Source organism: Eretmochelys imbricata, chromosome 2 (assembly GCF_965152235.1).
Source record: "Eretmochelys imbricata isolate rEreImb1 chromosome 2, rEreImb1.hap1, whole genome shotgun sequence".
In the NCBI taxonomy this organism is placed as follows: domain Eukaryota; kingdom Metazoa; phylum Chordata; order Testudines; family Cheloniidae; genus Eretmochelys; species Eretmochelys imbricata.
The window spans coordinates 145,144,150-145,169,611 of record NC_135573.1 but is presented as its reverse complement, the minus strand read 5'-3'; the positions used below and the strand labels follow the sequence as shown (position 1 = coordinate 145,169,611).

At 42.2% G+C, this 25,462-nt stretch overlaps 1 protein-coding gene across 5 annotated transcripts in view; it reads left to right on the top strand.

Annotated features, from left to right (window-relative positions):
- Positions 1-25,462, top strand: part of TENT4A (terminal nucleotidyltransferase 4A) — a 96,737-nt gene that overhangs the window by 7,696 nt on the left and 63,579 nt on the right. For all 5 annotated transcript variants that reach the window (XM_077810813.1, XM_077810811.1, XM_077810810.1 and 2 more), the window contains exons 2-5: positions 11,564-11,687; positions 14,462-14,508; positions 15,614-15,734; positions 18,561-18,668. In XM_077810813.1, coding sequence (XP_077666939.1) covers positions 11,598-11,687; positions 14,462-14,508; positions 15,614-15,734; positions 18,561-18,668 — 366 coding nt within the window. In that variant the 5' untranslated portion in view covers positions 11,564-11,597. The remainder of the gene's footprint in view (positions 1-11,563; positions 11,688-14,461; positions 14,509-15,613; positions 15,735-18,560; positions 18,669-25,462) is intronic.

The window sequence follows — 25,462 nt, the reverse complement described above, 5'->3', positions numbered from 1 at the left end:
CAACCCAGTACTGGGTCACAGAATGCAAGGCACTGAGTCGCCTTGCCCAGCACCCAGGGACCCTGGTGGCCGGGCAGTAAAAAATAGTAGTAAAACTAGTAGTCCCTACCCGGAAGCAGACAGTGGCACGCCCAGCTTGTAGGCAGGGGGGCCAGGGGCTCCATGCGCTGTCCCCGCCCTGAGCACTGGCTCCACACTCTAGGGGAGCTGGGGATGTTGGTGCCTGCGGGCAAGAGCTGTGTGGAACTGCGTGCACGTCTCCACCCCTCCAGCTAGGATCTGGGCTTGCTGGCTGCTTCTGGAATGCAGCGCAGTTCGCGGTGCCAGGACAGGCAGGAAGCCTGCCACTGCACCCTGGCTGCACTGCTGACCGGGAGCTGCTGGTGGTAACCCCGTGCCCCAATCCCATGGAGCCCCTTCTTGCACCCCAGCCCCCTCATCCCTGGCCCCATCCCAGAGCCTGCACCCCCAGCCCAGAGTCTTGACCTCCTCCTGCACCACTGCCCCAGGCCTGAGTACCCCCAAACCTGGAGCCCCCTCCTGCACCCCAAACCTCTCAGCCCCACCCAGAGCCCTGACCCCCTCCCACACCCTGCCCCAGCCCAGGCAGGGCTCCCTCCAACATCCCAAACCCCTCATCCTCAGCTCCGTTTGGTCATGGGCATCAACAATTTTCTTCAACTGGATTGCCAGAAAAAAAGTTTGAAAACCTGTCTAGTGCATTGAAGGTAACCAGTTAAGTTCAGAATCACCGAGTCCTGCCCTTCATAAGCATGTGAGAAACTCAGCTTTTGCACAATGCAATGGTAACAATCTACAACTAGTTTTCAAGTCATTTTATTTAACGTTATAAAACGTAGATAATTGAAGCCCCTGGTAGAGGCTGTGGTGGTAGTCTAGCCTAGAAGTCATGAAAACAAGGATCACCATGGTGCCTAGAAACAAAAGCTGCAACTTTGGAGCTGAGAAAAAGCTGCTTTGGACCACTTTTGAAGCCTAAGCCTACATATTTTGGCTTGTAGTTTAAAACAGGCACTAAGTTACTGTCTGCTTTTATAGGCTTTGCTTTAGTAAATGGAAAGCAGCTACTGAATAGACAAGAACCACCAGTGCTTTCCCTCAAACCTATTAACAATTTTCTCAACCAGTATTAGTCCTGGAAGAATTCTGCATAAGTGTAGAATTAATGTTCCCTGCTTATTTTACTCAATCCCCGCAGAACAAATGATTCACATGCCCCTCCTGGGCAGTGGTCCGAAGCATGTGTCTGCTTCTGGTGTCAGGAGCAGCCAGAGGAAATGTAAATCACTGCTTTGGGAGGCAGGGCTGGCTGGGTGTGCATGTGAGAGACTGTCCCTTTGGCTCGCTATTGCGGTGTGCTAGGGGTGCCCTGGCCGGTAGCTCCTAAAGTGTGCCAGGCTCCAGCTGCTAGTCCTGGCTGGGTCAGACCCACCCCCAGAAACCTCCCCCGACTGCAGTAAGCTCCACCCCCCCACTTCCTGCCCCCATTGATCCCCAGCTGTAGGGAGAGGGGTCACTGTATGGGGAGTGCACTGAGCCCTGCACTCGAGCCCCAACCCCGCTAAGCCCCAACATTTTGCACCCAGACGCTCCCTCTGAGCCCCAGCCACCTTCACCTGGACACCCCTTTTCCTTCCCCTTCCCCCTGCAGAGTCCCATTCCCCTGTACCCAGAACCTTCCAACAAACCCCTGCGTATTCAGATTCCTGCTCCCCCACTGACTTGCCCACACCCAGATTGCCCCCCACAGAACTTTCTTACCCCACACTTGCGGCACACCTGGATTGGAGTGTGGGGGGCAGGGGTGGAAGACTCTGTCCTCGCTATTGTGGTGCACCCTATGTGGAGGGGCAGGGCCCTGGGATGTTTCTGGGGTAGGCCCGGCCCTTGTGCTGTGTCAGGGTTGGGTGCAGCCGCACTGCCAAGCCTGTGTCCTGGGGGAGGGGAAGGGGGCTGCAGGGTGATCCCCACCCTCCTCCACCTCTGTGCTGCCAGTGGATCCCCATTACCATGCTGGAGCCTCCACTCCCATTGCCCTTCTGATCTACTGTCTGTAATAATTTCAGCTCTAGTCAGGTGACTATACAGTGTCATATACTTAGCCATAAAGAAAAGGAGTACTTGCGGCACCTTAGAGACTAACCAATTTATTTGAGCATGAGCTTTAAAGCTCATGCTCAAATAAATTGGTTAGTCGCTAAGGTGCCACAAGTACTCCTTTTCTTTTTGCGAATACAGACTAACACGGCTGTTACTCTGAAACCTATACTTAGCCATGTCATTCACTAAGGTCCCATTCTGGCAAAGCATTAGTTTCAGTGGGGATACTCAGGTGCTGCATGTTATGCACATATTTAAGTTCTGTCAGATTATGGCCTAACTTCATTCCTAAGGATGTGTTGCTCTTCAGGATATGTCTGCACAACAAAGAAAAACCCACGGCTGTCCCCTTCCAGCTGACTTGGACTTGCTGGGCTCAGGCTGTGGGCAGTTTCATTGTTGTGTAGACTTCTGGACTGGGGCTAGAGCCCAGGCTCTAGCACCCTTTTGGGCGGGAGGCCCAAGAGCATCAGTTCTGCACCACCTGACTGGAATCTACACATACTAACTACTCTAAAGCAATCCTATCCAAGCAGTTGGTACAATATGCTCTAATAGGATTAAAAGCAATTGATGTAACAAACCAGTATGGAGCGTTGTCTCCTATCCATTTTAGATCAAGGTTCAACTTTTTTTTTCACTAATTCATTTCTACTTAAAAACAGCTTTCTGATTTAAGATACTGATATCCTTTGCCTGAGGTTGATCAGTGTTTGCCTTCTCCCTTTTCCAGAGTGGTTCGGTGTCCAGAGTGTGTCAGGATGGGGTGGGGTGAGGAGAAGGATGGAAGCATATCTTTCTAATTCCAGATCTTCAACTGACTCATATGGCAATAGCGGAAGAATTCTTTACACAGTTTCCCATGTGCCTTCATATTTGATATTGTTACTTTCAGCCGTTACTACAATTGTGGAGAAACAATACAATATATGCCACTTAATAGAGAAATGCCTAACTGAGAATCATTTTATTGGGATGTGCCCAAGGGCAATTCTGCCTTTTAATACCATTAAGATATGCTCAGGACAGTAGTCGCAAAAACTTCACTTTCATAGGACACACTTGGCCAGTGCCAAAGGGTTATGTAATGTTTAAACAGCTGTTGAATCTTAAGATCTTGTATTCTAATGCATTAATAGATAAAATATGTTGACAGTTCACAGAATTTAATCTTTAAAGTGTCTGTAGAGATTTAAAATGGTCTTTTCGCTTTATCTAGAAGTGAAAGTAGGATGATACGCTCTCCACAAGATGTCCCAGTTAGAACGATTCTCTTGTAACATGTTAACAAATTGGCTCATTGTTTCCTTATTAATAATTTTAGTGCCAGACTTTGATGGTATCTGCTGCAAGAAAGAGTAAACTTGAATGAATAAATCAATTTGCTTTTCAGAGTCCCTGTCTTCTGAATGGTGAACTGATTTTAGTAGGTGTGGATTTTAAAGATTTAATGCTGTTTACACAATCCAATAGTAAATATAAGTGTTTAGTTTAAATTTAAGCGAACAAAGAACTAAGGTTCTTTTAAACTCTAACTCTGACTTTAATTTACTACTTAATTCCTCCAGAAACTAAATTTACATTATGCTCTAGTCATTTGAATTAGACTAGAAGTCCATGTCTGAGCACTCAAATCTATCTTTGCACTTCAATTTATCTCCTTCCAATTCATCCCACATTTCAGTCTGTCTTTGACAACCTTTTAATGTGGCAAGGTGCGTGAGGCAATCTTTTATTGGGCCAACTTCTATTGGCATAAGACAAGCTTTTGAGCTACACAGAGCTCTTCAGTTGCTTCTTCAGAGCTCTGTATAGCTCAAAAGCTTGTATCTGTCATCAGCTGAAGTTGGCCAAATAAAAGATTATCTCACCCACCTTGTCTCATATGACATATTAAGCTAAAACCTTATGGCTTTTTTAATTTATTATTATTTAATCTTCTTCCCAAAACCTCTTTTCTCTCTAAACCCAGTTCTGCCAGTGTTGGAACATACCATCTCTGCTGTCACTTAGTTTAGTAACCCAGGAGTTATTAGGTTCCTTCCTCTCCCCACACATTCCCACTTCCAAGATGACTACCGTTCTCTCCATTTTTATACTGTTGAAATTTGTGTCAGACCTTAATTTCCTATTTTGATTACTCTGACCTCATCTTGGCTTCCCTGACATCTCTCCAGTTTGCTTGAGGCACAATTGCTAAGGGGCCAGATCCATAGAAGGACTTAAGTGCTTACTTGCCATTTAAGATGTCTATGTCCAATCTTTAGGCGCTTGTGAAATCCCCAAAACCTTTGCTCAGCTGCCGCCCAACCCTAGAAGTGCCAAAAATCCCTAGATGCTTGTGTTCTTGCCAGCGAGCACATGTGCAACCACCTCAGTCTCCACTTCAGCCCCAGGGGCATCCTCACACTAGGGTCTCCCTGCTTATTTTGCCTGCAGGGCCTGATTATGGTAGGTGTTGTTAGAGCGTGCCTAACCCCCCATGATAGCAGGGTGGATGGGGGTAGGGAGTTGCTCCCCAGGAAGCTTTAGCCCACTGATTAGAGTATTCAGGATGTGGGATACCTGGGTACTGTTCCCCACTCTGCCTAATGTGGAGAAGGGATTTGAACTTGCGTGTCCTACCTCTCAGGTGAGTTCCCTAACTCATTGGACTATAGTCATTTCTCTCTGGCCCAATGCATGTTTAGTTAATTATACAGTGTGGAACAGCTTCAGCTGTAGAGCGAGAAACCCACACAAGAATATCCAATAGCCCAGTGGTTTGGGTACTCCCATGAGTTGGAAAACCAAGGTAAAATCCCTTCTCCACATAATCAGTGGGGAAAATGAATCCAGGTTTCCTGCATGCCAGTGAGCACAGTGCTAAAAGTTGAGAGAAGCTATCACCATCTCCTCCCTTCCCCCCTGCGTTTATTGCAAAAAAATGGCTTGGATGCTGAACTCCAGGAGAGGTTCCATGGCTAAGAATACCAAGCAGAGGTAGGCACCTCCCTTCTGCTTGGATTTAGGTACTTAACTCCCTAAGAGGGGTGGAGCTTAGGCTTTACCCTTCTCCTTGGCTTTTTCTATTGGCTGTCTTAGGTGACTCCCCATTTAGCATGCTGGCTTTTGTGGATCCCATTCTTAGGCACCTATCTCCAAGCACTACATAGGGATCCCGAGTGCCTAAATCAGGATGTAGATTCCATTTTGTGGCAAGTGACCTAAAAGTTAGGTGTAGTAACACCTAAGTCCTGTCGTGGATCTGGGTCCAGATCATTTTCCTACGTGGTTACTTTAACCATTTCACTCTGTTTAAAATTCTCTATTTCCTTCTTTTCTACCATATCCATTTCTTTGCTTTATGTTCCTGCTTTCAAGATCCAGCCTAACTCTATCCTTCCCTACTTATCAACCTACATCTATTACTTTGCTACTCTCCTTTGCAATGCCAGTGGTGCCAACTTCTGTGCCACCTAAGTAAGGGATATATCCTCCTTGATCTAATTGTACTGTTTGCATATTCTTACTTGTAGAGGCTACTTTAAAGAGAAGCTACTTAACAGCAGCCCTGGTTCTTGAGGTGTTTCTTTTGCATATTCATATTACCTTAGCTTCCCCTCTGCCTCAATTTTGCTTTCATAGGACTCTGGGGTTTGGTTGAAGGAATTTCAAGTTTTGGGTCTGCGTGATCTGTTTAACATCTGCTGAACATTCAGTGCCTTAAGAGGGTACTTTAATTCCAAAGGGCACTTTTCCTGGAGCTCAACAGCACAGTTGTGTGTATTCCACAAGTGTGAATAATCAGAAATAACTCTATGGACAACAGTTCATTAACATGATGGCTTCATTGTTATGATAATGTTGACACACCAATGAGGAGTGAGGTCCTGTTGTGTTATACAGAGTCCCTATGCTTTTAGGCCCTAGTCTAGGGGCATGTCTATACTTGCAGTGCTGCAGTTGTGAGCTGTACTGATACAGCTGTGCTGCTGCAGCGTATGTGGTGAAGACTCTCTATGCCAATGTGGTAGCTTTTCTGTCTGCAAAACCATCTTTTTGAGTGGTAGAAACTGTCAGTGGGAGAAGCTCTCGCGCCGTCATAGCTCTGTGCACATTAGCGCTTATGTCGGTGTAACGTATGTTGCTCAGGGAGGGTGGAATATTCACACCTCTGAGCAAGGTAAGGTTTGTTGACATAAGTGGTAGTGTAGACATAGCCCTTAAAGGCAAACGGGGTTGGAAATGGGGATATAGTGTGAGTTATTGAATATGGTGAAGAGTTAGTACAGCCTTGTTATATATTTTGTTGGCTTATGCATTATTTGGGGGGTAGAAACACGATGAGAATGGGATAATTAGTAAGTGATGAAGTAGGGGAAGGAAGGAAGGCAAAGAAGGGACAGTCACAGCTAGCCACATCCCTTGTCAGGATCAGCAGGTAAGTTTTTTGTTTTTGTTTTTTTGTAGGTGCCTTGACAGAGGTGAATTTTAAAGAGGGACTTGGAGGAGGTGTGCCGAGTTAGTGGCTGAACAGATTTTGTCTGAGTCTTTCCCAGGTGTGTGGGAAAAGGTGGTATGGGAAAAAGCACACACTGTCTGAGGGGGAAACTGATTAGTAGGTAGGAAAGGCTGGGAACACTGGTAGAGCAAAGATAGCATTTGATTTGGTGGTAACTCATTAGGTTCTTTACTGTCATTCTTACCTAGCCAAACTTGTATTTGCAGAAGTGAAGGGGCAGCCCATGTAGGGGCCGAGAGAGGACTGATGCAGTCTGAGCTATGAACCAGGAAGAAGATGTTAGCAGCAGCATTTTGGATAGACTTGAGAGAAATAACTTGGTGGTCATAGTAAAGACTGTAAAAGAAGATGCAGTAGTCAAGAACATGAAACGAGGGGGACTTGGGGGAGTTGTAGGTGTGTGGACAGGAAAAATGCTTGTTTGGAATGAGTGTTTAGGGAGGGCAAAGTCATAGAAAATGCCTGGGTGAAGAAATATCTTCCTAGTCACTGAGGCCATGTTCTAGTTGGTTATGGAGAAAGGAGGGTGTGGTGGTAGAGGGTGCAGTAAGATGAAGAGCTCAGTTTTTGGGTATGTTGAATTATTGGTGTACACCTCTTTTTGCAGTAGAGCCATGATCTTTTTTTCATAAGCATTGCAATAGAGCTTAACAGCTGCAATCAGGGACCCATTATATAAGGCATAGTATACAAACACATAGGAAGATCTTAAATGGAAGCATATTATCCATTTTGTGGTGTATTAACCTGGTGCTAAATTGTTATCAGGGTGGATTTGATTTAAATCACTAGCCAGGAAGACTCAATTTAATAATGGATTTCTACATAAAAGTACATTCTTGTTGTTTATAACCGTAATACATATTCTTCACAACTTGGAGATAGATGTAGGTTTCATTTTTAGAAGGTACACACTATACATTTTTAAAGTGATTTGTTTTGAAAACTTTTCAGATTAGTTTTACAGCTATATTAGAAAATGAATGATTGTTTGGTTATTTCATTTACCAAAGGTAATTGAAGCAGATATTTATGAAGTCATTGGGAGCTGAACTATCTCCAATTCAACAGGTTAATCATCAATATTTGGAGGATTTTTTTGCCATGCTGTATTAGGAGGAGAACGTCACCAGACAGACATTTAAAGTGTTTTATTTAACTAAAACAACAATGTTATGTATTCTGGATTTTTTTTCTTCAACAGCAAACATATAATATTTTAATAAAACAAGCATATGAATTTTTGAATTTAGTTAAAGATTAAAGTTTTTAAAATCAGGTTTATTTTTGTTAAAATTGTTTAACTAAAATAGTTAAAATATTTTTTTTAAAAAAACCAAAAATTAAATAGACTGTGTCAGCCAGGTCAACATGAGGAACTTAAAATACTGGCTTCTGCAGCTAACTCAGTCGTCTTCACCTTCATTTTCCTGTTTGCTCATAATCTGGAAAAGAAAAACAAGCTTTCCTGCTTTTTCAGGTCCCAAACGATTTCTCAGTTTGGAATGAATTAGTCCAAAGGAAGAAAACAGTCTTTCCACACCAGCAGAAGAAGCTACTGCTGTTAAAAGTGAGATTATCACTTCAACAGTCTCTGAATCCAAGTGCTTAAGTGACTTCCACCAGTTCACTGGTGTGACTTTCTTTAAAATATCATCAGCAAACAAACATATTTCTTGAATGGTTCACACTTAGCTCTGAAGTTTATTATAGTTGGCATTATGGAAGGATGATTGCTGGATGTCCATGTCATAGCCAACTCTTCTTCTTTAGCAGTTAAGGTTTAACCTTGCTACCGAGTATTCAGAATATTTGCAAGAAAATGAGCTGGGGGTAGTGCTTGTCCTATTCATTTTTTTAATGCTTGTAATTTAACTCTGTCATTGCATATTTCTCTCTTTAGGATCTCACTCAGTTCCTTCCAAATTTCAACAGTGTCAGCAATAAAACTGCTTTTTCCCTGCATTTTGTTCAAGGCTACAGAAATAGGCTTCAGGGTGTATTCGGCATGTGTTCAACATTTCTCTTAAGCCCAATGTTGAGAACTTTGGCTGTGCCAGTGCCATCTATTTTTCAGGATTTTGTTCAAACTGTCATCCGATTAGGCCAGTTCTTGATATAGTGCTCAAAACCGTCCACTACTGAGTTCCATTGCACGTCTTGTGGGAGAGTTAGCTTGGTTCCTCCCACTTTTTTCAGAGCAGCTGCTGCAAAGTGGTTATGACCGAAATATTTTGCAATTTGAACATTAGCCTTTAGTTCTGGAACACTGAAGTCTTTGGCTAGGAGATGCATCAAATGAGCACTGCAACCATATGTTATTAGCTTGGGACTCTCTTCTAAATAATTTCTTCTCATCTTGAATACATTTGCAGTGTTGTCTGTGACAAAGCTGCGTACTAGACATTTGAATTTTTTTTCCACAGTTTGTTATAGCTTTTACTGGTACTTCTTGTAAGTATTCTGCTGTGTGTGCATTTCCTGGTGTATCAGTTGTTTCTGTAAGGAAGACATTTCCTTCTGTTGTCACACAAGCACATACAACAGGATCGTTGTGGACATTGCTCCACCGATCAAGACTCAGGTTAACAATTTTATCCTCTAGACCTTTTTCACACTGCTCAATTTCTCTTTCATACACTTTATCCAGGAATTTGCCTGCGACATCTGCTCTGTTGGGTGGTCTGTATCCTGGTCTTAATGACTGAACCATGTTAATGAAGTGTGGGTTCTCAATCATACAAAAAGGAGAGTTTGTTGCATAAACAAACTGGACAATTTTTCCATCAATTACCTCTTTTTGTAATCTGCTGGTTCTTATCACACAAACTTACCTATGGTTGTTTCCGAATGATGGAGTTTTTTTTTTCTTTTTGCCACAGGTGATATACTGTGGCTATGTGACATACATGATGTGACTGAAACACTATCGTTGGCTGATAACTCTGAAACTATAGAAAATGATAGTGATCTTGAAGGTGGATAGTCTTCAGAATCCTGTATGTTGAGGATGGATTCTCCTAAATAAAATAAGTCAGTGCAGTTATTTAATTATTATTACCATACTGCTCATTTAATATTGTTCATTGCATTCACTGCCACTGAGTACTACTTTAAAGGTGAAATTATAAAAGGAAGATCTGCCTATTTCAGCTATTTATTTTTTTATCACAACTGCATCTAAAATGATAGTACCATAGAGTAACAACTATATTTTTTGCTCAAACATGAGAATTCAAGAATAGTCCAGAAGGAAGACAGGCAGTCATTAAGAAAGAAGTATAAAATAAAAGTTTACCAACCTGAAGATCCTGCATGTTCAGACATGTTCCTTTCATCATCTTCAACACAGCTTCCTCCTCAGAAGGAACACTTCTCATGATGTTGTTTCATTCGGGAAACCAGGCCTTGCATTTCTTTGTTGCACTGTTTTCATTTTGCTCTCATGCCTGTCTAACCCACAGGTAGAGGAACTTCATTAAAATATTCTCAACTGGGTCTCTCTTACGGCCTACTGCCATTGTAGGTTTTCCCTTCTAGTGAGAGACTGGTATGGTAGATCTCAAATCAATGAAGGCTACAGTCAGAAAGACCTCAAGACTTCTGGAATATGCTGCTCAAACAGTTTCACTTTTGTTTCTACTGCCTGTTTCTCCCTTCTCACATTTATCTCCAGACTTCTTCTCCGTGTCCAGATCTATTCCGCCCCCAACAATCATCTATTTATTTAACTTTTTGAAGCTTTGCACTTCTAGAGAGAGGTAAGGGATTGACTCTGTGTACTCAAATTTGCAGAGGGACAATAGGGTTGAGGTCTGTTATTTCTCTCCTCTATATATTATTTATTATTTATTTTAAAACATTTTCGCTGTTTACAAGCATGTTATCTCTGGCGACACAAATCAACAGTTTGAGAACTGCAAAACTAAGCACCCCGATAGTATCTTCTAGACTGAGCACTGAATCCCATTGGATAGATAGAAAGATTAACCTAAATAATCTATACAGTAGCCCCTGGAACCTACAAGATTGGGTCCCTAATCCATGAACTATTGGAACTCATTTACAAAACTTTTCTTAAACATTATATGAATATATTGTCTCATGGTATAGAATTAGAATTTATAATCCCTATTCCATGATGAGATATCTTTGAGCTATAATGTAAGTTAATTAAAACTTTAGGCTTTTTTCCTCAAAAAGCTTTTCAGCAAAAAAAAAATCATATTTAAATTAAAAAAAATCTGATTTAAAAAAAAAAAATTTGTAAATAATTGATCTTTTCCACCCTGGTGAGAATCCTGCTAGATGCCTTTAGAGAAGCCGAATTTACAAGGCAAGTACAAGAGAAATTTACATTTCCCATGCACAAATTAGAATCTCTGTAAGACTAAAACTAGCTTAAACTCTGTGGAGCTCACCATTTAAGAACCCCATTGTGTAATACCCAGGATTTTATGCATCTTGCCATTTCCCCCTCATTATTTTGAAATAAATAACTAGCCAAAGTTGATCAGGCTTAAATTAGTGAGCTAACGGGAATAGAAATAGGAATGTCTACCAACAAAAGTATTTGTTGTAACTTGCTTCTGTTAAACTTATACATGTTTCTGTTCTGAATGTATGGAGGCTATATAAACTATAAGGTACCAATACCTTGTGTCTAGACTGTTAGCGTACATAATTAAGGTGATAAAATACACATCAACTTAAATAAACTATTTTTGAAACAAGGGGTCTTTTTTTGGAGAGTAGTATCATAAAACTTAATTCCTAAAAATGATTTTTGGTTGAAAGGTAATTGACTTAAAAACAAAAATGCATACAAGTATGTGGTGTTAGGGTATAAACCATTTTGTTTATTTGTATTGGATAGAGAAGTTCTGTCACCACTGTCATTGCTGATGCTACTGTTTTATTCCCCACCCTCACCTTTAGGCTCCATGAAGAAATAATTGACTTTTATGACTTCATGTCCCCTCGTCCTGAAGAAGCAACAATGAGAAGAGAAGTGGTGAAAAGAATAGAGACTGTCATCAAAGATCTTTGGCCTACAGCTGATGTGAGTATATCTCAAGTTTCAAATCAAATTTACTAGTATGCTGTAGAACAGAGTTCATTTAAGTTACATTTTGTCTTCCTAATGCAACCTTTTTTGAGTTCTCTCTCCATTTAACTTTTTAAAGATGAACTTGTCACAACTCTTGTATTACAATGTAATAACCATTGCTGGCGCTCACAACAAGCTACTCTTAATTGACACAATCAAAGGAGTTAGAAGCTTAATACAAGAATTTCAAACCTAGGCTTCAGGTTGCTGAAGCCTAGTAGTTATCTTGCTCTCTAAATCTTCAACAATAGCCAAACTGACTAAAGCAAAATTACATCCAAATAAGAAATTCTTGTGTGTATCATTTCTTGAGTAATAGCTTATGATTAAGTTGGTTACCGACATATGAACTTAATTCCTGGTATTAGAGTGTAGACTTGCTTTCGCAACACTAACTAAATGTTGGACATTTGTTTTTTAGAACTTTTTAATTTTTGCAGGATTGGTATTGTAAACTATAAAAGAAACATGTAAAACCAAGCACTGATAGGCAGATAATTTTTATACACTATGTCTTGAAGATCCCTACAGATCTTCCTACATTATGGGAGCAGTAGGATATCAATATCCTGTGGGGAAAATGTGATACAAAAGTATGACTAAAATATGCTTAAGGATTATTGAGGGAAAAGGAGGTCAGAGGAACTAAATCACAATGTATAACCTCTACCAAGAAGTCTAAAGAAGGAAATTAGTAACACCAAGCTGAGATGCTCAATTGCTTGAGGCCATGTTTTGGACAAAATTCTAGTCCCTTTCTTTTGCTTTTCAATAGCTTAAATAGTAACATTTTTACAAGCCCTTTCTGGAAGACTGTTCTTACTTTTTGTAGTTCCTTTTGCTGTTACTTTTGCCTACTATCAGTGAGCCTTATAGGAGGCAGCCTTTAATCAGATTTATTTGCAGCTGTGATGGTCCGCTGAAATGACCAAACATGAAGCAGAGAGACATTTTTATATAAAGTACATTAGTGTAATGGCAGGGAATGCAGGAAAAGTTAAGTGGCATATGTCTGAGAGAAGTTTGTCTCAGAAATGGTATTACACATCTACTGTTTGTCTAAGTTAATTATCCCTCTAAACAGATGGAGAAAATTTAACTGTTGTTGACTCTTCTGAATTTGATATGACAAGGTGGGCAAGGTAATATCTTTAATTGGACCAACTTCTGTTGGTGAGTGAGACATTACCCATACACCTTGTGTTTCTAATATCCTGGGACTGACACAGATACAACTACATTTCATGCAACAGTTGAATTTGCTAAGTCAGTCTTACGTTATAGGTGATTTATTTTGTTTCTTTTAAACTGTTAGTATTCATGTATTGTGTTTCCTACTTAATACTCATGTGTATGCATAAAACTTAGACACAACTACTTATTAGACAAGAACTTGTTTTTAATGTCTGTTTAAATTGGTTGTGTTTTCAGCATGTCTACAGCATTCTGAATTAGCTTTACACAGAAGAAATATGATCCTTAGAGTAGTTTCAAAAGAGATCCTGGTGAAAGTTAGGTCTTGGATACTATGTTCTTCATTGGTTTCACTTAAAGCCCATTTGAAGTAACCCCATTTACCAAAAATAACCGGTAACATATCCAGTTGATTAGTTCAACCCCAGGAATTGCCATAGCAGATCGGTGGTCCACCTAATCTAGTCTTGCCTTGGTCGAGATTCTAGTGGGGTGGCTTGCATATTTCAACCAATAAATATGGAGCTATAATGTGGATGTTTGAAGTCTTTCTACAGTTCACTGGCTATAGAATTAGTGTATTTACTTTGCTCAAGGTATTTTAAATATCTATTCCAAGACTGGCTTCTTCTCTTGTTTTGTCTTTAAAATTCATTACTACTGTCTTCAGATTCTAGCATCACTGATTTAAAAGTAAAGCTATCCCTGAGACCTGTTTTCCTCTGACTCTCCAATTATGCTTTTCTAAAAGGAAGGGATTGTTCTTCATTAGCATAAACCTCTCTAGGTGGGGTTGAGAGTTAATGTGATAAATAACTTAGGCCAGGTCTACACTACAGATTTCTGCTGGCATGGTGTTTCTCAGGGGCGTGAAGAAGTCACCTCTGTCTGATGTAGCTGTTATAGCAGTAGTTGCTACTGTTTTTACAGTAATACTGGCAAAGCCACACTTTTACAAGTATAGCTTACTTTGCATGTAATGGGTGGCTTTACTGTAGTGGTACAAAGTACAACTTTGCCAGTATAGCTGTAAGCACACTAGGAGGGCTTTGCTGGTGTAGTATACTGGTATACCTATACCATAAAGTGCTTCTGGAGTAGGCATGGCCTTGGTTGCACTAGTCTTTGTTCTGCTGCTTATGGTGCTAGGCATGGTTTTCCTGAACAGAAGTGACCACGCTTTCCTGTTAAGTCTCCTTACTTTTAAGTCTAAAGATAATATCAAAATTAACATTTTTAGACGTACTGTATTAAACTGCAAACTTCTCTCAACACTTGAGTGGGTTAGGTGGGGGACAGAGTGAGGCTAACTCCACACCACCTCTTCCTTTATGATGTATTAATCTAAACTTGAGAGAACTTGAACTGGGGTGGGTTAACATTTGTTTACATTGGTCAGATGGAGTCTCAAGGAATAGTTTAAGTAAACTCATGTTTTTCTGGACCTATTAACAGTAAGACTTGTTTGGCTGCATTTTGCTTTAATATTAATCATTGCAGGATGTGTTTTAGTATTTAACTTTTCCTTTCAGGTTCAGATATTTGGCAGCTTTAGTACAGGGCTTTACCTTCCAACTAGGTAAGTAACAAGTTACTTTGGTACATACATAACCTTTTTGGTCTGTCTTATGAAAGTGGTGATAAACCTCTAGAAGAGAATTGGTTTATTTTCAAATATTTGCAAACCAGAATGTGAAAGTGTAACAAACATTACTCAAAGTTTGTATCTAATGTCCCACCTAACCAGGGAAAAACCACTGAACATACTATGAACTTTGGGAAGTACATAAGCATTTTAATATTCTTTGTGCCAGTATCCATACCCTCCGCTGATTGCTGACTCTTGATTGAAAAAGCTTCTCCTAGATGCACTCTGGGATAACACTTGTTATCCTTTGTGATAATTCATGTCACTTACCCATACAAATTGAGCAGTATTGTGAAATATTTCATACTTGGTGGGATAGCTAATATTTACTGTCTAAGCCATATAATAACTGAGGTAATCGTTGAACATTAATCATTAAACAGACAATCATTGAAAATTAATTTCCCTACCTCTTACCAATATATAAATCTTTTTAAAACTGAAATTTAGTTTGTAGAAATTATGCCATTTATCTTTTGCAATTCAGTCAACTCAGTGTTTAAAATTGTCTAGCTAGTTTCACTCGAGTCACTAGCACCATGCACTTGTATCTTTATTTACAATATTCCAGGCTCGTGCATACTTCCAAAGCTGCTGCTTCTAGTGTTTGTTTAAAACCTTTATATTCATTTCATATTATTTTTTATAAAGTCACATTAGTTCTTGAAAACATTTTGGACTCCACAATTCTGTAAACTGCTTGCTTAACAGCATAATTAAACCTGTGTCCGCAGCAGTAATGAACCATATCATTTTTACAGAACTGTATTGTTTCTTGTTTTCAAGTAGGCTTCAGTAGGAAACCATTGGAGAAATTGACTTAATTATTTTTATAGACTTAATTGACCATTCTTATATCCACTTAAGTTGCAGTATGCTAGAAAGTATTGCAGAACTACCATACTTAAAGATTTGAGCTTTTTGGGAGCTCTTTCAAAGTATTGTGCAGAAGGTTAGTGTTGCCATTTATCTACAGGGGAATATGACTCTCTCATTTCAGTGGACTTTATTGTTATATTTTGTTTCCTGTCTATAGTGATATTGATTTAGTTGTTTTTGGGAAATGGGAACGCCCACCTCTACAACTGCTGGAACAAGCACTAAGGAAACACAATGTGGCTGAGCCATATTCCATTAAAGTACTTGACAAAGCTACGGTGAGTAATGAGAAACAAAATTCCTATTTGGAAAAATAAACTGCTTTGATGATAAGGTGACATAAATACAACATAAAGAAAAAAACTTGTTAAAGATGGCACATGTACCTATTTTGGTGCTTCCTGCATATTGACTTGCTGTGTTCATTTATCCCATGTTTTCCTGTTTTCTGGATAATGCTTTTGTAGAGTATGTGTTTGACAGAATCCAGCTAATAATGACATTCATAACCACTGTTCCAGAGATCTAGCTTCTTAGGAATTTTATTTACAGTGCTTGAAAGTTGTTAAAGGACTTCCTCAATTACTGCTTGGCAGCTTGGCTTGCTATCATGTTGCCCTTGTTAAACTCCCTGTCTCTGAAGGTGGACCATTGTGTAGTGATGGCACAATGCTCTTTTACTTCAGCAACCACCTTGTCTCTGGTCATAACTACTTGGCTAACTAATCTGCAAAGTCCTCTAGAATTCAGAGAACTGTGATCCTATAGACTGTACAACCTTGACTTTGTGGGCAGAGGGGAAACTGGACCAAGAGAAATGTGATAATGGTTCTAGGTGCTGATTAAACCTTTTTAGCACTACTACATTGGTTGTGTAGCACTTAGTGTGGTAAGCAACTCAGAGAGTACCTTGGGGATGGATAACCATAGGCTCACTTCTTTTCCAATGTAGTTTGGTTTTAGTATAGTTGTCTCTTGCAAACCAGAGAGACACAGAAGGTGAGATAATATCTCTTACCAGACCAACTTTTTGGCTCTGCAAACATCTCTAAACACTAGTTCTTCATTGCCTAAGTTTTGAAAGCTTTCACAAGAGTGAGTTAAGCTTAAGATGGAATCTTTGGTACAGTTATTCTGGCATGGAATGTTATTTCTTGAACTGATTTGAGAAACTTAACTAGTTGCCTCTCAAATGTTCCCTGTTTGTGGATAGTGGTATGGTCTACAACATGGGTGGGCAAATTTTGTGGCCCTTCGGCCACATCCAAGTATAAAAAGTGTATGGCAGGCCATGAAATTGAGGGTTGGGGTGCAGGGGGAGGGGGTATGAGGGCTCTGGCTGGGGGTGTGGGCTCTGGAGTGGGGCTGGGCATGAGGGGTTGGGGTGTAGGCGGGTGCTCCGGGCTGGGACCAAGGGGTTTGGAGGGTGAGAGGGGGATCAGAGCAGGGAGTCAGGTGGGCATGTCCCCCCTCTGACTCCTACGCGGAGGCGCGGCCAGGTAGCTCTACGTGCTGCCACGTCTGCAGGTGCTGCCCCTGCACCTCCCATTGGCTGTGGTTCCTGGCTGCGGGGAGCTGCGGGGGCACCATGCAGAACTCCCTGGCCGTGCCTCTGCATAGGAGCCGGAAGGGGGACATGCCGCTGCTTCCGGGAGCTGTGCGGAAAGCCCCCAACTCTGCTTCCCGGAGGGAGCTCAAGGGCCGGATTAAAAGTTCTGATGGGCCGGACACAGCCCGCGGGCCGTAGTTTGCCCATCTCTGGTCTACGGGGCTTCTGTATCTAGTGCCTTTCAGGAGATATAAACTTACTGGAAAACACCTAAACGTCTAATACTATTTGTTTAGATTCTGTGTAGCAGATTTGAAGCCACTCAGTTTTAGATGCAGTGGTTGTTGTGTCTTTGCTATTTATGCAGGACTACAGAGTGGCCTTAAGCAAGGACACTTAGCAATCTTGTAATTCCAGGTGAAAACACTAAAATCAACAACTTATTTTTCAGAATGCTTCCTAATACCTATGGAATAGACAGGTGTTCCATAGTGATGGTTTAGCATTTCAGTGCATGATAATTTCTAGCAGCCAGCCGTTTACAAGGCATGTGTCTCACACTGTTCTTATAACCCTGACGAATCAGGTGTCATGCATGCAGAGAGACTTTCTGATGGAAATTATGTAATTGCATGATTGGACTGACTTTAGGGAAATACTGTACAAAAGTATAGATTAATTCTTCAGGGGATAAAATGTGAACTCCTAAATCCCCTCTGAAAATAAATGAGTTGGCAGTGTCAAAAGCAAATGCCCAGAAAGGTGTTATTACTGTACTGTGATAGCAGAGCTAGTGTAGCCCACTGAGGTTGTGGCATGTTATCTTAGTATTTTGAAACACTTTGGAAACTGTTAGGACTCCTTTTGCTGGTTAGAGGTGCTAAAGCTCCACCACTGCTTGGCATTTAGTAATCTAGAAGCCACTCTAATCTGCATGAGCCCTTCCTTAATTACTTCCTTCCACTATTAGTGTGGATTAATGAGGTTATAATTGAAAACTGGAAAATGATAAACCTCTAATTGAAAATGAACACATGCAAAAAAAAAATTCATTTTAGCATAGGAATGTTTTGTTAGTCTGGATTTAGTTGGTCTTCTAATCCAGTCACTTCAAGAAGTAATTGTCCACTTTAATTTAAGATAATAGTTCTTTATGGGTGTGTCTGCACTGCAGTCAGAGGTGGGACTAGGAGATGTAGATATACTCAGTATAGCCAGTTTGAATCACAATAGTAGTGAAGCTGCCACGTCTTGAGTTAGCACTGGGTACCCAGGGAACCAGGTGGAGTTGTACAGCCTGTGCTGCCAGGGTTTCACTGTTTCTGCTTGAGCTAGCTAGATCAAAACTGTCTTTGTAATTTTTACATGTGCTGCATTCATACCCTCAATCAGCCCCTGGCAGACCTCCACCTGATGTTCAGTAACGTAGTGTCTGTTTAGGCCTGTTGTGTCTGAATGTTGTAAATTAAGGAAATGTGTAACTAATCAAATATAGAAAAGTGTCAGCCTAGTGTTTGGGATGTATAAAATGTCTCTCTTCTACAAATATTTGCAGGTACCAATAATAAAACTTACAGACCAGGAGACAGAAGTGAAAGTTGACATAAGTTTTAATGTGGAAACTGGTGTGAAGGCAGCTCGATTTATCAAGGAGTACATGAAGGTACAAACTGCATAATTGATGCTACTAATCAATAAACATCAGTATACTGTTTTGTCCTTTACTTTACTCTAGGGCATGTAAATTTGTGTCTTAAGAACTCTAAAATATTTAAACACAGGGAAATGTTATGGGTCTCTACCTGGAAGAGAATAACATTAAATTCCATTAACTTTAACCAGTCTTGTGTTTTATAGATTGGAGATCAGCTGTGGAAACAGTTAAACTTTTAAAGGGCAATGAGTTTTATGAAGGGGCCCTAATAAAATTGGACTAGAAACTGTTGGCTTTAGTTTTCTGGCTGTGTTGTTCTAAGCATTTGCCAGAGGTGGTTAAGAACATAAGAATATCCATACTGTCAGACCTAAGTTCCCTGTAAGCTCTGCAGCTATGCAGCAGCCTATTTAGTTCTGCACAGGTGCTCAGTGAACCCACCCGGCCGGGACCTGCTGCGGCCGGGGGAGAGGTGCCACTCCCCCTGCTGGGACCTACCCCGGCCCCTAACCTGCTGTAGCTGGGGAAAGGGTGGCCTGAACTGAGCCCTAGCCCGGACCTGCTATGCCTGGGGTGCCCAGTCCCTACTCAGCCCTGGACCTGCTGCGGCTGGGGGAGGGGTGGCTTGAATTCAGCCCTGGCCTGGACCTGTTGAGGCCGGAGCGCCCCTTCCCCAGACCTGCCGGGGCGCTTATCCCACGCCCCAGCCCTGGAGCTGCCACGGCAGGGAGAGGCACTTCTCCCACCCAGCCCAGGTGCTGCTGCGGGGAGAGAGCTGGGAGAAGTCCTCTCTCCCTGTTGTAGCCCTGGAGCACTCCCCTGCACCCCAACCCTCTGCCTGAGCCCCTCATCCCCTCCCCCACCCTGGACCCTGCACCCCAATCCTCTGCCCCAACCCTGAACCCTTTATCCATGGCCCCACCCCAGAGCCTGAACCCCTACTCGGAGCCCTCACATCCCTGCACTCTAACCTTCTGCCCCAGTCCTGAGCCCACTCCTACACTCCGAACCCCTTGGTGCCTCCCCCACCCCACACATGCATTTTGTTATGTGCACCGATATGAAGGTGATGTGTCACACGTCACCTCCATATTGGTGCATATAACAAAATTCAGTCCACACACGGGTGGTAAAAATGAGAGGGAACACTGTGTCAGACCAATGGACCATCTAGCCCAGTATCCCATCTTTCAACAGTGACCAGTGCCAGATGCTTCAGAGAGAATGAACAGAACAGGCCAATTATTGAGTGATTTATCCCCTGTTGTCCAGTCCTAGCTTCTGGCAGTTGGAGGTTTAGGGACATCCAGAGCATGGGTTTGGATGTCTGACCATCATGGCTAATAGCCATTGATGGACCTCTCCTCCAAGAACTTATCTAATTATTTTTTGAACCCAGTTTTACTTTTGGCCTTCATAACATTACCCTGCAACAAGTTCCACAGGTTGATTGTGCATTGTGTGAAGAAGTACTTCCTTAGGTTAGTTTCAACCTGCTGTCTATTAATGTCATTGGGTGACCTTGTGTTACTTACCCCTTCACATAACACTTCCCGATTCACTTTCTCTATACCATTCATGATTTTATAGACCTGTCATATCCCCCATCCTTAATCATCTCTTCTCTAAGATGAACAGTCCCAGTCTTTTTAATCTCTCCTCGTATGCACACTGCTCCATACCCCTAATCCTTTTTGTTACCCTTCTCTGTACCTTTCCCCATTCTAATATATCTTTTTTGAGATGGAGTGACCAGAGCTGTGCACAGTATTTAAAATGTGGGCATACCATGGATTTATATCCTCTGCCTTGTCCTCATCCATCCTTCCACGAACGCAAGTCGATGCTACACCATTCCATTTTGTTGTGAGCATGTTCTTTCCATTTTTGGCCAAAGAGTTTTGCCATGTGATCCGCCCAACTCGTTTTCGTTCTGCCCAGCGGTCGCTTGTGGTCTCTGGAGATCCAGTCACTGATGCAGGTTGTTCACCTGTTGTCTTGCCTGTGGACTACATGACCCACCCATCTCACTGATCACCTCTGTATGCCTTCTGATCTCCTCATTTGTTGTATGATCATGGAGCAATGTCTTGCACATTTGCCTTTCCATTGCTCTCTGGGTGACCATCAATTTTTCTCCCTCCCCTTTTGTCGTTGACCACCTTTTTGCTCCATATATCATTGCTGGCAGAACAGTGGAGTAAGAAATGATCGCGGAGCATCTCTGGTTGCGTTCGCAGAGGCAAACCATCTCCATGTAATGAACATGTTTCAAAAAGAACAAAGGCAGTGGACATGGAAAAGCTGGGATGGAGTCTCACTGAATCAGATTGATTATGTATTGACAGATACTAGAAGAATCTTCAACGATGTACCAATAATAGGCGAATGAATCATTAGCACAGGCTCAGACCATCATATTTATATAGTAGCATTATGATATTTTATGTCTTCTCTTTCCTAATGATGCCTAGCGTTAGCTTTTTTGATTATTGCTGCATGTTGAGTAGACATTTCCAGAGAATTATCCATATTGACTCCAAGATATCTTTGAGTGGCAGAGCTAATTAGAACCCATCATTTTTATAGGTAGTTGAGATTGTTTTGCAATGTGCATTACTTTGCACTTATCAACATTGAATTTCATCTGCCATTTTGTTAACCAGTCACCCAGTTTTGTGAGATTCCTTTGTAACTCTTTGCAGTCTGTTTTGGACTTAATATATTAAGTAATTTTGTATAGTGTGCAGACTTTGCCACCTTGCTGTTTACCCCCCTTTCCAGATCAATTATGAATGTGTTGAACAGCACAGGTCCTAGTACAAAACTGACCATTTATTCTGACCCTTTGTTTCCTATTTTTGAACTACTTACTGATCCATGAGGGGGCCTTCTTTTACTGCCAGGGGCTGGGAGGACTGTCCACAAACATTCATTCTTCATATAATGTAGAAGCACAAGACCCTGATGTAAGACTATCAAGCCAGCTCCTTTATAGTGGAATCTTGTTACACAACTATAACTTTAAAATAAGATGTCCTAATTGGCTTGTAAGAGCTACCTTAATCTTATCAGAAAGTTTCAGTATAGTAGAATAAGACTTCTATCACAGTGAAAAAATAGCCAACTTGAATATTATACTTACCTGAAAGTTTTGTGTCCCCTATGGTTACATGTAACATGTAAGGATACTATAAAAAGAAAATGAAATATCTTTCCCATTCTGTTTTGCTGTGCTTTGACAGCACTTCTTGTTTAGTCGGTTATTTGCTCATGTGTAGTCAATGTCTCTGTTGCAGAAGAACCCTTAAACATAAAGCCTTTCTGCTCCACTGTTTCTTTAAAAAAACAAACAAAAAAACCCAAACTTTTCAAAACGAAAGGTGAACACTTTATACCATCTTATCAGAAATCAGATTTTTTTTTTTAAACTGGTAATTTGAAGGGACTGTGCCAACTTGAATGTTAATGATGGGAGGTATTAGGTTAGCTAGAGGGAAAATACGTACACTGAAGAGATTTGCATGGTCACATTTTGATCTGCAGTCTTTTTTTACTTTGTTTAAAAACATTAGAGAACTTGAATCTCACTAAAATACTTGACTATTATATCTTAGATTCTAAAATCACATATTAGAATATTATTGTAATAGCATTCCCAGTGAAGGTTAAGAAAGTACTTCCTTGCCAAACCATATTTTCTTCAAGTAGCGTCCCCATGGGTGCTCCACTGTAGGTGTGCGTCTTTGAGTGCTGTTCCCTATGTGGATTCCAAATATGGGTACGCTTGAGTGCTGTGCGCCACAGCTGGAACTGTTCGTAGTAGTGTCCTCTGACGGGTTGGATCACAGAAACCCCTTTGGGACTGCCATCTGATGTGCCTAGACTACATCTGAGCCCGTTTTCCCTGCCAGCTTGGGACTTCAGTACCTTGCCTTGTTTAAGCCAGACACGCTTTCCTGTTGCAAACAGAGGTCCAAGTCTGAACCACATCCCCCACAAGCTGCAGACTTAACTGAAAACGACTTAAGAAGAGCTTCTGTCTCCAGCATTCAGATACCCAGCTCCCAATGGGGTCCAAACCCTAAATAAATCCGTTTTACCTGTATAAAGCTTATACAGGGTAAACTTGTAAATTGCTCGCCCTCTATAACACTGATAGAGATATGAGCAGCTGTTTGCCCCCCCAGGTATTAATACTTACTCTGGGTTAATTAATAAGGAAAAAGTGATTTTATTAAATGCAGAAAGTAGGATTTAAGTAGTTCTAAGTAATAACAGACAGAACAAAGTAAATTACCAAACAAAATAAAATAAAACACACAAATCTAAGCCTAATGCCGTGGGAAACTAAATGCAGGTAAATCTCACCCTCAGATGTTCCAATAAGCTTCTCTGACAGATTAGCCTCCTTCTAGTCTGGGTCCAGCAATCACTCACTCCCCTGTAGTTACTGTCCTTTGTTCCAGTTTCTTTCAGGCAGCCTCTCCACCCCCAAAGGATATCTCTTGAGCCAGCTGAAGACAAAATGGAGGGGTTTCCCAGGGGCTTATATAGCCTCCCTCTTGTGGGTGGAAACCCCTCTCTCCCCCTCTGTAGAATTACAGCTCCAAGATGGAGTTTTGGAGTCACATGGGCAAGTCACATGTCCATGCATGACTCAGTTCTTTACAGGCTGACGCCATGTTAGCCCGAACATTCCCAGGAAGGCTCAGATGTGGATTGGCGTGTATCAAGGTCCATTGTTGGCCACGTACTCCCAGTTACTTGAATAACCCCTTCACGCTATGTTGAACAAGTCTGCTGTAGGTACTTTCTACAGCAAACACTTGAAATACAAGCATAGAGCCAATACTCATAACTTCAGATATAAAAAATGATACATGCATATGAATAGGATGAATACATTCAGTAGAACATAACTTTTGCAAAGATTCGTTACGTGGCATATGTAGCATAAAACATTCCAGTTATGTTACATTTACAGATAGCTCAGTGGTTTGAGCACTGGCCTGCTACACCCAGGGTTGTGAGTTCAATCCTTGAGGGGGCCATTTAGGGATCTGGGGCAAAAATTGGGGATTGGCCCTGCTTTGAGCAGGGGGTTGGACTAGATGATCTCCTGAGCTCCCTTCCAACCCTGAGATTCTGTATTTCTGTAAAGCATTATGGGGTGCAATGTCACATGTCCGTTGACCCGCATGGCTTTAAGAGGCTGTGCAGGTCGGCACCGCTCTAGTTCCTTCTTCCTGCTGAATGGCCGGAGTTGGAACCACTGTCCCTTAGTGCTCTTAGCTCGCTAAGAGAACTACTCTTTTTGTTGTATATAGTTTTCCCCATAGTTCTTAGTTGTCTGTTAGTTGTACCCCTTAGTTCTTAGGTTTCTGTTGGACTTTTCCCTTCCGGGGACCTTTCCCCAGCTCAGGGACTGTGCCCCAGTAAGCCGGTTTTAAATACTGTGTTTCCTGTCCATGCTCCATCTCTGTGAGTGACTAGCACCAGCACTGAATCTACTGTCTTGGTGAGAATCACATTTCCGCCTGCTGATCATCTGTCGCTCGTTCCCGCCACATACCTGGGAAGTCAGAGAACTTCACCTCTGCAAATTCCTTATTGGAATTGCACCCATGTGCACAATCGGATCTTGCAACCATGGATCTGTCAGCGACGCCCGGTACTGGCAGTCAAGTGCCTCCCCAGGCCTTTGCTGCCCGGCTTTGGTGACACTGGCCCATCTAGCCAAAGCCAACTGTGTGCACGAGAAGCATGCTCATGGGCAAAAAGGCAGCTCCCTGATGGTGACTACCTTTAAGCACAGTATTGCCATCTTGAGCCATGCCAGGTTGGATGAGAAATTGTGCATTGATCCAGATGCTCCTGCTCCGAAGAAGCCTCGCATGGAGCACAAGTCCAAGCACTATGCCCCATCGGTGCCACCGCTGGCCTTGGTGACTGATCCACCGCCAGAACCATTGGGACTTACAGCTCTGCCTACGCCAGGCAATCTTTCCCCTCTTAGGCCCACAGCTGAGTTCATGCTGCCATAAGCTAGGGCACCTCCATGTCTCTGTCCTTCAGGTGTCTTTTGTCTGCTGTCTTCCGAGGATGACGCTCCTGATCTAGCTCTGTTCCACCTTTCTCCACAGTTGCCCTCAGATGCACCCTGGCTTCTCTTGGACTGTGCGTCCTTCGCTGCACTGATGGTACCACTGGGTCAGACAGCCCCACCCTTACCTGACCAGTCTTCAGACCTCTAAACCGGACACTACCTTCAGGCCAGCGTACTCATACAGCCCAAATCCCCAGCACCAACCGTATCCTCCAATATATGCTCTGCCGGCTGATCCTTCGCTGCACTGATGGTACCACTGGGTCACACAGCCCCACCCTTACCTGACCAGTCTTCAGGCCTCTAAACCGGACACTACCTTCAGGCCAGCGTACTCATACAGCCCAAATCCCCAGCACCAACCGTATCCTCCAATATATGCTCTGCCGGCTGATCCATGGTTCCACTACCCGCGAGCTCTGTCAGTGCCTACTGGGTCACTTGGGACCCCTACCATTCCTGCATTCCATCCCTCCACCCTTATCGTCGCCTTTCTCTAATGCATACCACTTCTTCCCACCCTTCTCTAATGCATACCACTCTTCCCACCCTGACCATTCCCACTCCTTTCGCACCGGTGGTACCAACAGCGCCATCGTCTCCTCCAATCCATATAGGCACATCTGTCCCCTGATGAGCTTAAAATCATAGAATCATCGAATATCAGGGTTGGAAGGGACCTTAGCAGGTCATC